The 14,083-nt window shown below is 35.9% G+C and overlaps 1 protein-coding gene across 20 annotated transcripts in view; it reads right to left on the bottom strand.

Annotated features, from left to right (window-relative positions):
• Positions 1–14,083, bottom strand: part of LOC105499024 (muscleblind like splicing regulator 1) — a 219,842-nt gene that overhangs the window by 124,319 nt on the left and 81,440 nt on the right. For 3 of the 20 annotated variants that reach the window (XM_011771415.3, XM_011771416.3, XM_011771418.3), the window contains exon 2: positions 5,523–5,642. The exons of 15 other annotated variants lie outside the window; for them this stretch is intronic. In XM_011771415.3, the coding sequence (XP_011769717.1) occupies positions 5,523–5,528 (6 nt within the window). In that variant the 5' untranslated portion in view covers positions 5,529–5,642. 2 more of the 20 variants (XM_024786810.2, XM_071091114.1) reach the window with 2 other exon arrangements.

Below are 14,083 nucleotides of genomic sequence, written 5' to 3'. Positions count from 1 at the left end.
CAGAATCCAAAGGAACATTTGAGTTTTCCCGTTTACATCTGGGATCTTGCTAGGCATTATGCGAATAAGATCCTATCACTCTGGAACATTTATGCTTGTGGGTTTAGTTGCAGGTGACTGCTGATAATTTCCAAACGTGGAAGTATGTATGGTGAACAGATCCTGTCAGTTGTAAGTATGTCTCAGCTTGGACTCATAAAGAATTAAAAAGCTCCCGACCGCCACTATTTTTAATATATTCTGAGAAATAAGTGTAAAATTTCACATAGTCTGATATTTTACTTACATTAAAAAAAAAAAAAGGGAACTGAACTTGGCAGGAAAAAAACTCAGTCATCATCATTACAATCTTATAGAGGTGGCAAGTATACACCACAAGAGATTCCCATTGTTCAGTTTTTGCATGTTGATATTATCTCCTCTTTTTATTTTTGAGACAGGGTCTCACTCTATTGCCCAGGCTGGGGTGTAGTGGTGCCTGCAGCCTGGACCTCCTAGGCTCAAGCAATACTTCTGCCTGAGTCTTCTGAGTAACTAGGACTACAGGTGCCTGCCACCATGCCCAGTTTTTTGTTGTTGTTGTTGTTGTTGTTGTTGGTTTCTTTATTTTTGAAGAGACAGTGTCTTGCTATGTTACCCAAGCTGGTCTTAAACTCCTGACCTCAAGCAATCCTCCCATCTAGACGTCCCAAACTGCTGAGACTACAGGGATGAGCAACCATGCCCGGCCGTATCTCCTTTTTCTGTATCTGTAGGTAAAATCTCAAGGTATAAAATAATAAATGTCAACACCGGGGAATCTGAAACCTCATGCCCTACTCAGAAGAAAAACACGAAAGAAAAAGCTCTTTGAGATTTAGGGTATCTGTTCTTCTGCTCATCTTACAGCACAGAGCTACTCTGAAATTAGGTTAAATGAAATATCAATAAAAATAAAGTTTACTATAAATAAAAAGCATCCTCAGTAAACACTATCAAAGATTGATATTTTTCATTTTGTTCAGCTATTAGTAAACATTTTCCTTCATTTTTAAAAATTAAGTTGCATTTTTGGTCATTGAAATTAAAGGGTTTCAATGTGGTAGTAAGCTAATAGTCTTAATTTCAACAAGGGGACATCATTTAAGAAATTAAGTTAATATTGAAAAGAAAACAAAGGGGTGAAAAAAAGAAGACCTGAACTGACAGTAAGGCCAACAATGATCTCATATTAGAAGAAGTGCCTTAATATCACTTCACAGATTACTGCCTGAAAATAGAGGCAGGGGAAAAAAAAAAGGAAGGGGGTACTAAATAACAGCTGCCACAAAACTCATAACACTGAAGAGGTGTTTTGTGTTGTTCACTTAAGATGCTGCTGATCTCTCTCCCCTACCTGTCATACACATACACCCCACCACCTTTCCACAAGTATCCTTCATCCAGGTTATTTATATCCATATGTAGAGAATTTTTTTTCCCAAAAAGTTTTCTTAATTTTAATTGTTTTCCCTTTAAAATCTAAAAATAAAGCCTTACCAGAAATCACTGTATTTAGAATACTAAGCAGTAACTTTTGACAAAGGACAATAACGCATCCCTAGCACTACCAACTAAAATCTGAACTGCTCTTCTAATTCCTTTTGAATTAATTATGGATTTAGGAATTTCAGCTTGAAGAACTTGAAGATATATTCATTTAATGTTTTTGGTTTTAAATATTAACACAGAGGTAAATAAAACATCAGTATTTAAAAAAATAATTTCTATTTTATCTTTAACCATTTTAATTCTCAACAAGATTTCTCTTACTAGATATACAATGAAGATTGTGAAAGAGAAAAAGTGCTTCACAGTGTCCAAAAAAAAAAAAAATGGAATATTTAAAAATCTGTTCCATGCCGGATTTAATATAAACAAAACTAACGTGAATCTCACACAAAATTCCTATAAGAGTTTTCAATGAGTAGTTCCCTAATCTAAGACTCATATTTTGGTTCTATCAAACACAGAGTTCCCCAAGGACATTCTTTAACTACTAGCTTACATTAAATCCATAGCTACAGGGTTTTGTTTTGTTTTTAGCTTCTAGAACGGCTTCCTAGAGAAATCAGAATCTTACCTTTACATATCTTCTGGAGAGGTTTCTTGGTGCTTTGAAAACTCCTGAGGTCTATGTCAAACGGCCATTCTCTTCCTCCCAGAGTCTTAGGGGCTTGGAGAAATCCCAACACCTGCTGCTACCACTGAGTGTCCAGGCTAGGAAAGTTTCAGGGTTTTGACAGCAGGATCACTGAGCCACAGCCAAAGCTTGGGAAGCCTTAACAACTGAAAGCAAGTGTAGAGGGCAACATGGTACCCAGCACGGTGCTCAGCTGTAGCAGCAGGGGGAGGAATGTTCCCCGCTCTCACAAAGGTTTAGAGGCAGCCATCACAGAACCCAAGGTTCTGTCAATGGACAGGGCTGACGAAGTGGAGACATGACCACGCAGCACAAGACCCTGGGAGAAGAGGAACAACTGGCACAGAGCTCAGGTAGTGCTTGAAAAGAATCACCAAGATTCCCGCCAGAAAACAAGAAGCAATGGAGAAATGCAACAAAATACATGGAGATAGGCCATTCTAGCATCCCATACATAAGCCAAAACACGTAGGAGGTGGGTATGGAGATTTAGTTCTAAAAAGAAAAGTAAGGAATACATATTATAGCATGCCTGTGGCATTTATGGTTAAAAATCTAATAAGTGACATAAAATTCTTATATCTTGTCTTCACAATATTTAATCTACAAATACAAAAAAAAAAATCAGGGTGCTGATCCACAAGGCAGCAGAAATTAAAAGGCAACATTATTGGGAATTAGGGGAGAAAATGGAAAGACAGAGAGAAGGTTAAACAACTGATTATTTAAATTGATAAATAATTAAACTTGTTTTTAGTAAGTACAATACACATTTTATCAAACTCATCACTTTCTATTATGATCAGATGAGGCAGACTGAAGAAATTCAATGAGATAAGAGAAGAATACAAAGAAGAGGCAAGTAGATAAGCAGTGCAGAGATGAAAAGAGCAAAAGATGGAAAAAGAAAAAGGATAAAGAGGAAGGACAGAAAATATAACTAATTTAGTTGGTGTTTCTTTTCTTTTTTTTTTGGATGGAATCTCACTCTGTCGCCCAGGCTGGAGTGCAGTGGTGCAATCTCGGCGCACTGCAACCTCCACCTCCCATGTTTGAGCAATTCTTCTGGCTCAGCCTCCCAAGTAGCTGGGACTACAGGCATGCACCACTACACCTATCTAATTTTTGTATTTTTAGTACAGACAGGCTTTCACCATGCTGGCCAGGCTGGTCTCGAACTCCTCACCTCAAGTGACCCGCCCGCCTTGGCCTCCCAAAGTGCTGACATTACAGGCGTGAGCCACCATGCTTGGCCGACTAATTTAGTTTTGATGCATTGTCAGATAGACTACTCACTGTCTAAGATTCTCCTGAATCTCTGCTTCATAATGTTATGCTTTTCAAGGAGATGCTAATAGCTTGTTAACCACCATTCACAGCTCTTCAACTACTCACAAGCCTTGGAGAACTCTTTAGGAGCCCAAAAAACACCTACAAAAGAGTGTTACTAAGACAATTTTGCTTTGATAAGCTGGATAAAATCAAGTCAGAGGTTCAGTATAAACTCTGACAGGACTTTAACAATTCTTAATATGTATGAAATGAAAATGAAAATGGTCAAGATCATTTAGGAACTCTCATTTTTTCTAGACTCGAAGTAAATTAACCATGGACTTTATACTTGTAATTAGTTAATAAGAAAAGTTACTGCCTAAAAGCAGTTATGTGTGTGTAATAATCTTGACTTCAGGTATCTAATTTCTTCTATTCCAAGGTATTTAGTTCTAAGGTAACTAAAATAGTAATAGTAGTCTATTTAACTTTGAGAAAAATGGTTCAAACTATCCTGTGTTGGGAAAAATTGATTTCTCCCCTCACCTGCAAAATATATATTCTAAGTGACACACGAAATAAAAGCTACTCTTGCTTGTGCAAGGTTTACTTATGTCTGATAAGTCACTAAGAGTTAGACATTGTTATAAAATGAAGTAACTCCCACCTTACGACATGTTAAGTACCGCCTAAGCAGTTAGTATTTTAAATTTGAGGGAGCTGGGATTTTATAAGAGAATGAGGAATCTAAATTTTCCTTTAAAAATACTTTTTCATCTTATAGACAGTGCCTAAGTTTAGATTTTGGCTTAAACTAAACTTAATTTTTAAAAAATACAATCATGTCAATGTGATAGGTGTGAATACAGAAAGATAGTGTAAGCCTCTATGGCAGAATCCAAATGGAGGCTGACCGTTTTTTAAAGGTAATAATTTGACTTTAAATAAAAAATTTAAAATCAATTGCAGTTTGTATGCTGCACCTATGTTCTTAATCCCATTCGTGAAAACCAGTTTTTAACAATCTAAACAACAAAAATGAAACAAATCCCCCAAAAAGTAGAAGAGAAGACAAATAAACATTGTCCTTCAGAAACTGTAGCAGGATTATTCATTTATGAAGCTTTTTAGATTACATTTTTAATAAAAACTATGCTGTTATTAAAGCATCTTACATAAGATCAGATCATCTAAACAAATATTTTCATAACTGTTGTTAAGCATCACAAGGGGAGAAATTTTTGACGAATGTGCTCACAATTTTATTTCCAGTAGCCAGTTTGCCTAGCAACATAAGCAACATAGTAGGTGCTTGATAAATACTTACTGGCTGGTAGTGCCACATGTGGAAAAGCTCTCTTCATGAAAAAAGAAGAGTTGGGGAGAGGCGATTGGTCAAATAAATCTGTTAAAAGTTGCAGTTAAATAAGTCTGTTCCCCTATTACTTGTCAGAACTTTACTATGCCACGGTCAGTTCCCAAACATAGCTTTTACAGTTTTTAATGGGATACCTATTAACCACAGAATAATAATTCTAAGAAAATTTGACCTACATCTCTGATTAACTTAAAATTCTTATTTCTTCCAATTTCTTCATGAAAGACAAAAGTAAACTATTGACACGTTTGTGTCTGATATAAATCATAAAAGGAAAGAATTTAAAATTCTATAATCTACTGTTGTGAAAAGAAAGGTTCTCATTTAGAACTGAAAGGAGGAATAACTGCTTTCATATACTACAAAGTTATTTTTAAAAAATCACTTTGGGGCAAGTAAAAATCAAGAGTAGAGATCAGTGACTAAGAAGTTACATGGGAAACTATGCTCCATCTACTGAAGTATTGAACAAACTTCAGGATTAGTATTTCAAGTAGTGAAGCACAGAATAAATGAGAACTTGATGGAACATATACAGGATCACAGATCAGATTGCTAATGTGAAAACCACAGTTCCGCTCTAAAACAGTTTCTAATGTACAGAATACCAGAGGCCATTTCCCCTGGATAAGTCATCTCAGGCCTTGAGTGAGCAGGACTACCCAAATGGTATCTTAGTAAACTGCCTCCCCAATTGCCTTATTCACTCACCAGCATCCATTAGCCAACTCCATGCTTTATCTTCCATAGATAAGATACAGCTTCTTCTTGCCATGGTGCCATGAAAAGGATCCAGAAGGTTCCCCTTAAACAACATTTCCTGAGTGACTGCTGCAGCACCAAGAGTAATGGATATGCCAGGTCAGCCACTTTTCCTTCCCAGCAATATTAGCAGCAGCAGCAGCAGCAGAAGCTGGAGCAGACCATTTAGACCCACCTCCTTGCAGGATGCTAGCCAAAGCATTCTTATTTACTCTACACCTACAGATAGTTTGCCTGTATGTTTGCACCTTTTTCAGAGTGTCAAAACAGGTGTTTTCCTGTGATCATACTGATAATCTGCTCCCCAAACAAGGTGATGAATACACTGTTACTATGAAATTCCAAGTTTCTAATTCTATGGAAAAATATGCTTTTAAAAGTTTACTTCATTATAAGGAAGCCTTGATGAACCCTTTTTAAATTTTCATTCATCCTCCTCACTCCCAATAAGCAAATAATTGCCCTGAAATTTCCTGTTAATGAAAGAAAGAATGTTACCATATAAAATAAATGTCATATGCAATTTTGGTCATTTCTTTCATAATATTCTATCTGCCATCTTGGCACAGAAACAATTTTAGTGAAAATCCTAATGCTGTCATAATCTACAGTACTCCAAACTGATGGGAAAATATAGGTCTCAGACACTTATTTTACAGAAGCAGCAATGACTTCCTTGCTTCATGTTTCATTTCCATTTTGATGTTTTTGATTATTTGCTTTTCTTTCTAGTGGCGTTCAACTTAACCAGTGGCTACACTGTGGCTGAACAACAGAGGTAAGCAAGTTCCAACATTAACAATGCATTTACCTAACTGATTTATCCACAGCTAAAATCCTGTAGATATGAAAAGCCATCTACAGGTTTTTTCTGTATATCTCAAAATAGGGTAAGTAAAAAAACAGGTTATTCTTTTCTTAATCATTTACCTATTAGAGAAAAATTATAAACACCAAAGCATGTGTTCTCTACACAGCAGAGAGTAACACTCCTCATTAGCAAAACTAAAAACCCTATATAGGCAGATTCTAAGTATAATGTTTCTAATATGTAAGTACTGCATCACAGTGTTCACTTCATTATGACAGAATGAATAAAACAATAGCTAACACATACTGTAAACCCATTAAGTGCCAAGCACTGTTCTCTGGGCTTTATATGTGTTATCGCATTTAATTTTCACAAACCCTCCAAGGATTAGATATTAGTACTGCTCCCATTTTGGAAACAAGGAAACTGAGGCTTAGTAAGGTTACATAACTTCTTCAAGGTCACAGTGATTTGAATCAAGAGTATACTGTTCTAGAGCTGGAGCTCTAAATTATTTCATTAAAACTCCACCACTGATTTTTATTTTCGTTTATTTGTATATTGCACATTTGTTAACAAGACAGACATTTTAAAATGCTTACATAAAATTAAGATTTAATAACAGCAAATAACATCAATGGTAAGGTAACGTTGTGTGCCCTGAAATTCCACAAATTCTTTACATGTATTAACTTATTTAAGAGTCACAATAACCTAACAAGGTAGATACACTCCGATGTAATAGGGTATATATGATAAATCTGAGGCATATAATGTTAAGTTGCCAAAAGTTGTAACTACGGGGTAGCCAAGATGAAATGTGGACCCAGAGAATGCAGTTCCTAAAATTGTGGTTTCATGCCCACCCTCTACTGCTGCTTGAAAACTGATGAAGTGTTACAACTCTTCAAAAAAGAGAGTAGGAAATGTTGTGGCTGGCCAGAACCCTGGTGGCAGAAGCATCTGATATCCCTGTCTTTTTTCAAAAACCTAATTGTGTACAAATATGTACACATACTTATCTTTTATGTGTCCATTTCTCTTAATGATATTTACTAGCTTAAGAAATTAACAAACATTTTATGTGATTCTCAGATTTTCAAGTCAAGGAAAATTCAGTTTTCATATTTTTCAAGTGTATCTTATCTTTGGAGGCATTAACAGGGCAGTAACATTATTACCATCACAGTATCTGTCATTCTGTTTTGGGGGATTACCACTGCTGCCAATAATATTTATATTTCATTCCCATCCTTGGCAAATTAATTTAGCTATATGTAGGGTCCAGACAATGAGTTTAGAGAGAGCTTCAGAAAGACAACGATCATCTGCAAGGTGTGGGCTGAAACCAACACTGGAGGAAGGTACTGCCGTGATTATTCAGCAGCTGAAATGACTTCCTTCAATTAGCTCTTGAGGACCCAAAGTGGGCCATCTGGGTAATTTCAGACAGCTCAAATCGAGCACTTAGGTCCCCAAACATTAAGACTGAGAAGCCAGAAGAATACTGAAACCAAGCTATTTCTTTAGTTTGGCAGCAAGTCTAACTCTCTGGGATAATTTTGGCTATCTTCAGCTTTTAAAAAAATCTAACCTAATATAAACTAGCGCACGCGCGCACACACACACACACACACACACACAACCATGAAAACTTCAGAGAGAAAATACTCTTATGGTGAAGGCACCTCCCCTCTGTCAGAATTTAGCCATAAGCTGTAAGAAATGTAGCCATTTGGTGGCATTTACTAAAAAGAACTTATTTAGGTACCCATGTGGCATAGCTTGAGGTGATGTGTCATTTACAGTTTATTTACCTTCGATTATTTTTATAATCACAAGTTACCATAGAAGGAAGATGACAACTCTGTACCTAATTTCTAGACAACTACCTTTTGTGCAGAATTTCTTGGGTATCATGTTATATACTGCACTCACATAAGCTTGATTTACTCTTTTGCTAACAACAGCTTTAAATTTGTTTCAGTCTCCAACACTGAATTTAAGCAAAAATTATTCAAAAATTCTAGAAAGCACATTTTGTCATCTTATGAGTGAGGAAAATAAAGTAACTCCATAGGCTTTTACATAAGATAGATCATAACAAATGATTTTTCTGACCTTGGTATTATCACGTGATAGACTAAGAGGAATCATAACTCTTTTATCCAGTCATCTAAATAAATATAGATAGATATAGACATATAGATTCTGACTGCTTAACCACTATAGCTATAGTTTTTATTTCTTGCTGATGTCAATGGCAATGCAATCAACTGCATATAAGTTTCTGATCATTTTAACAAACTTCATTTTTAAAGAGCTATCAAGGCCGGGAGTGGTGGCTCATGCCTATAATCCCAGCACTTTGGGAGGCCGAGGCGGGTGGATCACTTGAGGTCAAGAGTTCGACACCAGCCTGGCCAACATAATGAAACCTGTCTCTACTAAAAATACAAAAATTAGCTGGGTGTGGTAGTGGGGAGCCTGTAATCCTAGCTACTTGGGAGGCTGAGACTGAAGAATCGCTTGAATTCAGGAGGCAGAGGTTGCTGAGATCATGCCACTGCACTCTAGTCTGGGCAATAGAACAAAAACTGTCTCAATCAATCAATTACTCAGTAACATTTGAAGTAATATAAGTAAATGGATAAGGTAACAGCTTCTTATTCATCAACTTTTACTGGGTCTATTTCCTTTTATTTAATTCCTTGAACATGGCTTTACCTAGAAATAAATGAATTAATAAGCATAAACTCTAGGCCATACTTAGTTCAAAATAAGTGAAGTTACAGTGAGCTCCTCAGGTTCTTCTAGAAAGTAAACAACTCATCAATCTTTAATACTAAGTCATCTGAATATGAACTAGTATCCTAAAAGTGAAAAGCTCTAATGGTACATTACAAATTCCTGAGTCATTTTGTCCTCACAACTTTACGCTTTAAATAAAACTGGCTGAAGAAAATCTACAACTGACTCAGTATGACTTAGTGTTTCCAAACCAGGAAAAGGAAGGACTTTCAGTGTTTGAGATAAGGTTTTTTTCTCTAGTTTGGAAAATAAACATTTCCTATTCAGTTATGCCCAGGGGTAGGGTGGGTGTGTGGGTGTGTGTGTGTGTGTGTGTGTGTGTGTGTGTGTGTGTGTGTGTGTGTAGGCGAAGCAGTGTCTGTGTGAGTATGAAAAGAGCAGAAGAGCACGAACGAGGGAGCGAGGGAGTAAAACAGGGAAGGAGAGAGGGAGACGGGAGGGAAAGAGAGAGAAAAGGAGAAAAAGATTATTTTTTATTAGTATTTGGTGTTCATGTAAAATGGTTATTTTCTGCAAGAGTCAGAAGTTGCCCCAGCAAATTATGTGTAAGTGAGCCATGGAAGCATTGCATTTGTAATAAAATCAATGGGAATGGCTTACCTGACTGTATACAGTAGATACTCCTTATCTATGGGGAATACATACCAAGACCCCCCCCAGAGGATGCCTGAAACCATGGACAGTAACAAGTAACCCCTAAATATACTATTTATATTTTTATACATACCTACAATAAAGTTTAATTTATAAATTATGCAGAGTAAGTGATTAACAATAACTATAATAAAACAGAACAGTTATACTGTAATAAAAGTTATGTGAATATGGTCTCTATTGCTTTCTCTGTCTCAAAATATCGTGTTGTACCACAGGTAACTGAAACTGCAGAAAGTGAAACTGCAGATAAGGGGGATTACTGTACTGCATTCTGTACTGCATTTCCATGAATTCAGTGACACAGAGTGATGTATTCCATGTCATTATATCAAATAATAATCTTGGGTGTCTAAATTAGACTAAATTTTTTATTTCAATAGGCATAAGCCATCTTCTGCATCTAAATGAAGTAGCATTTTTTTCCCGGATATAAAATGGGCAGATTTTCGTCCTGGGGTCATGCTATGATAACCCCAGAGGTGGCAAGCATAGTGGCTCAAGCCAGTAATCCCAGGACTTTGGAAGGCTGAGGCAGGAGGATCACTTAAAGCCAGGAGTTCGAGACAACCCCAGAATTATCTACTTTATTTAAAGTACATTTTAGCTGGGCAGTGGTGTGCATGTGTAGTCCCAGATACTTGGGAAAGTAAGGCAGAAGGATCACTTGAACCCAGAAGTTTGAGACTAGCCAGGACAACACAGAATCAGTCTCTAAATAAATAAAATACCTAAGAACACCCAGAGTGGTTGAAAATGTGTTCAGCGAAATCTGTTCCACTAATGTCCCTAATAATTACATCAGTAGAGACTAGGGATTAATGAGAATACCAATAAACACACACATACACACACATGAACACACACACAAAGTTTACTTTCTTGTTTTCTGTTATAAGGATTGCTAAATATTTTTGCATGATATAGACAGTTACAATTTATATTTTTTTGAGAATTCATAGAAATAATCCTTAAAATATTTAGAGATTGGTACTCCTTTGTCAGATAAATAAATGCAAAAGTGAAAATTATTTCAAACCAAATAGCACATATATATATCCCATGATATCCACAATGCTTTTATTTTATCCATCACTTGAAAGTAAAATAACTTTGGCTGGTTTTGAAAGAAATATATATATGTTTCTTGAGACAGGGTCTTGTTTCATTGTCCAGGCTGGAGTGCAATGGTTGATCATGGCTCACTGCATCCTCGACTTCCCAAGCTCATGCAATCCTCCCACCTCAGCCTCCTGAGTAGCTGTGACTACAGGTGCTTATCACCATGCGTGGCTAATTTTTTTTCTTTTCTTTTCTTTTTGGTAGAGACAGAGTCTCACTATGTTCCCTGGGGTGGTCGCAAACTCCTGGGGTCAAGTAATCTCTTGCCTTGGCCTCAGAAATATATTTTCTTGATTTGCATTTTACATTGCTGTCTGACCGAAATCAATTCAGCTCCACAAAGGAGTAAATATAATTCTTTTCATTTTAACAGGCATTTTATAATCCCTAACAAAAAATTTTCTCCATCTTTTCTTATTAATATAAACTTTAAATTTTGATATTAAATGCTACCAGTATTATTCCTTTTTCAAAGCCCAGTTTAGCTCCCAGATGAGCTCATATCTGTCTTTTAGCCCTAGCACTTCCAGTTCCACATTCCTGTTTAAAGTACTTCATTCCCCTGCCCCCTACCTACTTTTTTCCTTCCAGAAGTGACTAATCTTCCTGTTATTCTACTCTGTCAGTTTTTCCCCTAGTATTCTTTTTATGTTGCATAATGTTTACTTTTCACTAGGTCCTTCTATAATTTTACTACTGTCTCCCTTGGTACTAGCCTTCCGTTTTCAACAGATTAAAATAGCCAATATTTATGTATTAGCAAACTTTTCTGTCAAGTTTTGTGCTGTTCAAATTAAGCTATTTCCTCAAGTCAAAAATACAGCTACTCTTTTGATAGAGTAAATATTGTTTTTAAAAAAACCCACGTGTTGATCTTCAAAATTAAATTCAGTATAAGTTTTAGAATTAACAGATACCACAATTAAAGGGCTAAGATTTCAAATCTCCTGATAAGGTACTCCAGCAAAGCAAGCAAAATGTCACTCCTTTTAAAGATCTCCTCTTCCTAGTAATTCTCCATAATGTCGTAAAGCATGTTAGCAAAGTCTTATAAATACAATGTAAACTTTTTACATCCTTCTAGTTTTTAGTCATAAAACACATTTTAATTACATGTCAACAGTTTGCCTCTATCCTAATCTCAAATAACTATAACAGCTATATCACATTATCTGAACATGAGTAAAAGCTGAGTTTCTGCTATAGAGAAAATATCTCAGAAGATTTTTAGAATTATAATAATTACTTAATTACCTATATTCTGTAATTCACAGCATAGTATCACATACCTAATAAAATAACAACATAACATAACCCCAGATTAACAGTGTATCTTTTGGCAGATTCAATATTATATCATATTTTTTGTGTCAGTCACATGATCCTTTGGAGAAAATAATGTTACTAGTCTTACTTACATTTTCTATCAATATAAAATGTTCACAAGCCTTTAGAAACTGTACATTTACTAAAATCCAAAATTACCCTTAATAAATCTTGGCAAAACACACTATAGGAGATAAAGACATTCCTAAAATTTCATTCTCATTTACAGAAAATAGAAGTCGAATTAAATTCAAATGTTTGCTCACATTGAAATAGCACAGAATCTTATAATTTACTTTTAATCTTAGAGGAATTATCATTATTCTCTCGTCAATTCCTCTTCAAAAAAATAAATTAATAAAACCTTCCTTGTTTGTCACATACAGTGTCCTAAACAGAAACATCTGATTTTTCTTTGGGTCAGCAAGAACGACTTAACTTCCAAATTCCTTTATTGCCACTATTTTAGACACTAAGGCCAAGAACTCTAAAGAAAGCTAAATAAATAAATAAATAAATAAATAAATAAATGAATAAGTAAGTAAGTAAAAAAATGCTAGTTAAAATATATAGTATATGATACCAAATATTATAGTTCACAAAACCACATTCAACTTTTTAAATCACATCATGAGTAGAAAAGAGACCCAAACTATATATTCTAGGAAAAAAGCAGCCGGTCACGGTGGCTTAAGCCTGTAATCCCAGCACTTTGGGAGGCGAAGGCAGACAGATTACTTGAGGCCAGGAGTTTGAGACCAGCCTGGCCAACATAGTAAAACCCCATCTCTACTAAAAATACAAAAATTAGCTGGGCATGGGGGCCCATACCTGTTATCTCACCTACTTAGGAGGCTGAGGCAGGAGAATCGCTTGAACCTGGGAGGCGGAGGTTGCAGTGAGCCAAGATCATGCCACTGCACTCAGCCTGAGTGACAGTGAGACTCTGTCTCAAATTTAAAAAAAAATAAAGAAAGAAAAGGAAAAAGCAGGGCTCATATCCACATCCTCAGGGACTAGCATGGAGCTTGATAAAAAAAGATAGATGCCCAATAAGTATCTTCTGAGTAAACAAATTCAATCATACAGAGGCACATTAATGATAAACAAAAAGGAAGGAAAGAAAACTTTTTGTGATAATATTACCATAGGAACAATGTTATCAAAACATACTAATCAAAAAAATAATTAGGAGAAGCAATTCAAATAATTTATCAGCTAGGCACAGTGGCTCACGCCTGTAATCCCAACACTTTGGGAGGCCAAGGCAGGCAGATCATTTGAGGTCAGGAGTTCAAGACCAGGCTGGTCAATATGGTGAAACCCCATCTCTACTAAAAATACACACACAAAAAATTAGCTGGGCATGGTGGTGCATGCCTGTAATCCCAGCTACTCGGAAGGCTGAGCCAGGAGAATCACTTGAACCCAGGAGGCAGACGTTGCAGTGAGCCGGGATTGCACCACTGCACTCCAGCCTGGGAGACGAGAGTGAAACTCTATTTCAATAAATAAATAAACAAATAACTTCTCCAAGGGAAAAGGTTTTTTAGAAAAATTTATTGGCATCCTTGATTATATGTGTAACCTTATTTAGATCTTAGAAGAGAATATCTGATTCTGAAAATTGATAAATAAAAATATTGCATTTTCTCCCTTTTTCTAATATAAATTATATTTTGAAGTTGACCATTAGTTGCTATGAAAAGTTCTTTATGAAAAAAATTCTTGATAGTAAACACAGCAGAAATTATACAATTAAAAGTCACCATTTTGCAAACCCTAA

Source organism: Macaca nemestrina, chromosome 2 (genome assembly GCF_043159975.1).
Source record: "Macaca nemestrina isolate mMacNem1 chromosome 2, mMacNem.hap1, whole genome shotgun sequence".
Taxonomy (NCBI): domain Eukaryota; kingdom Metazoa; phylum Chordata; class Mammalia; order Primates; family Cercopithecidae; genus Macaca; species Macaca nemestrina.
The sequence above is the reverse complement of the archived record's forward strand: the minus strand, read 5'-3'. Positions and strand labels throughout refer to the sequence as shown.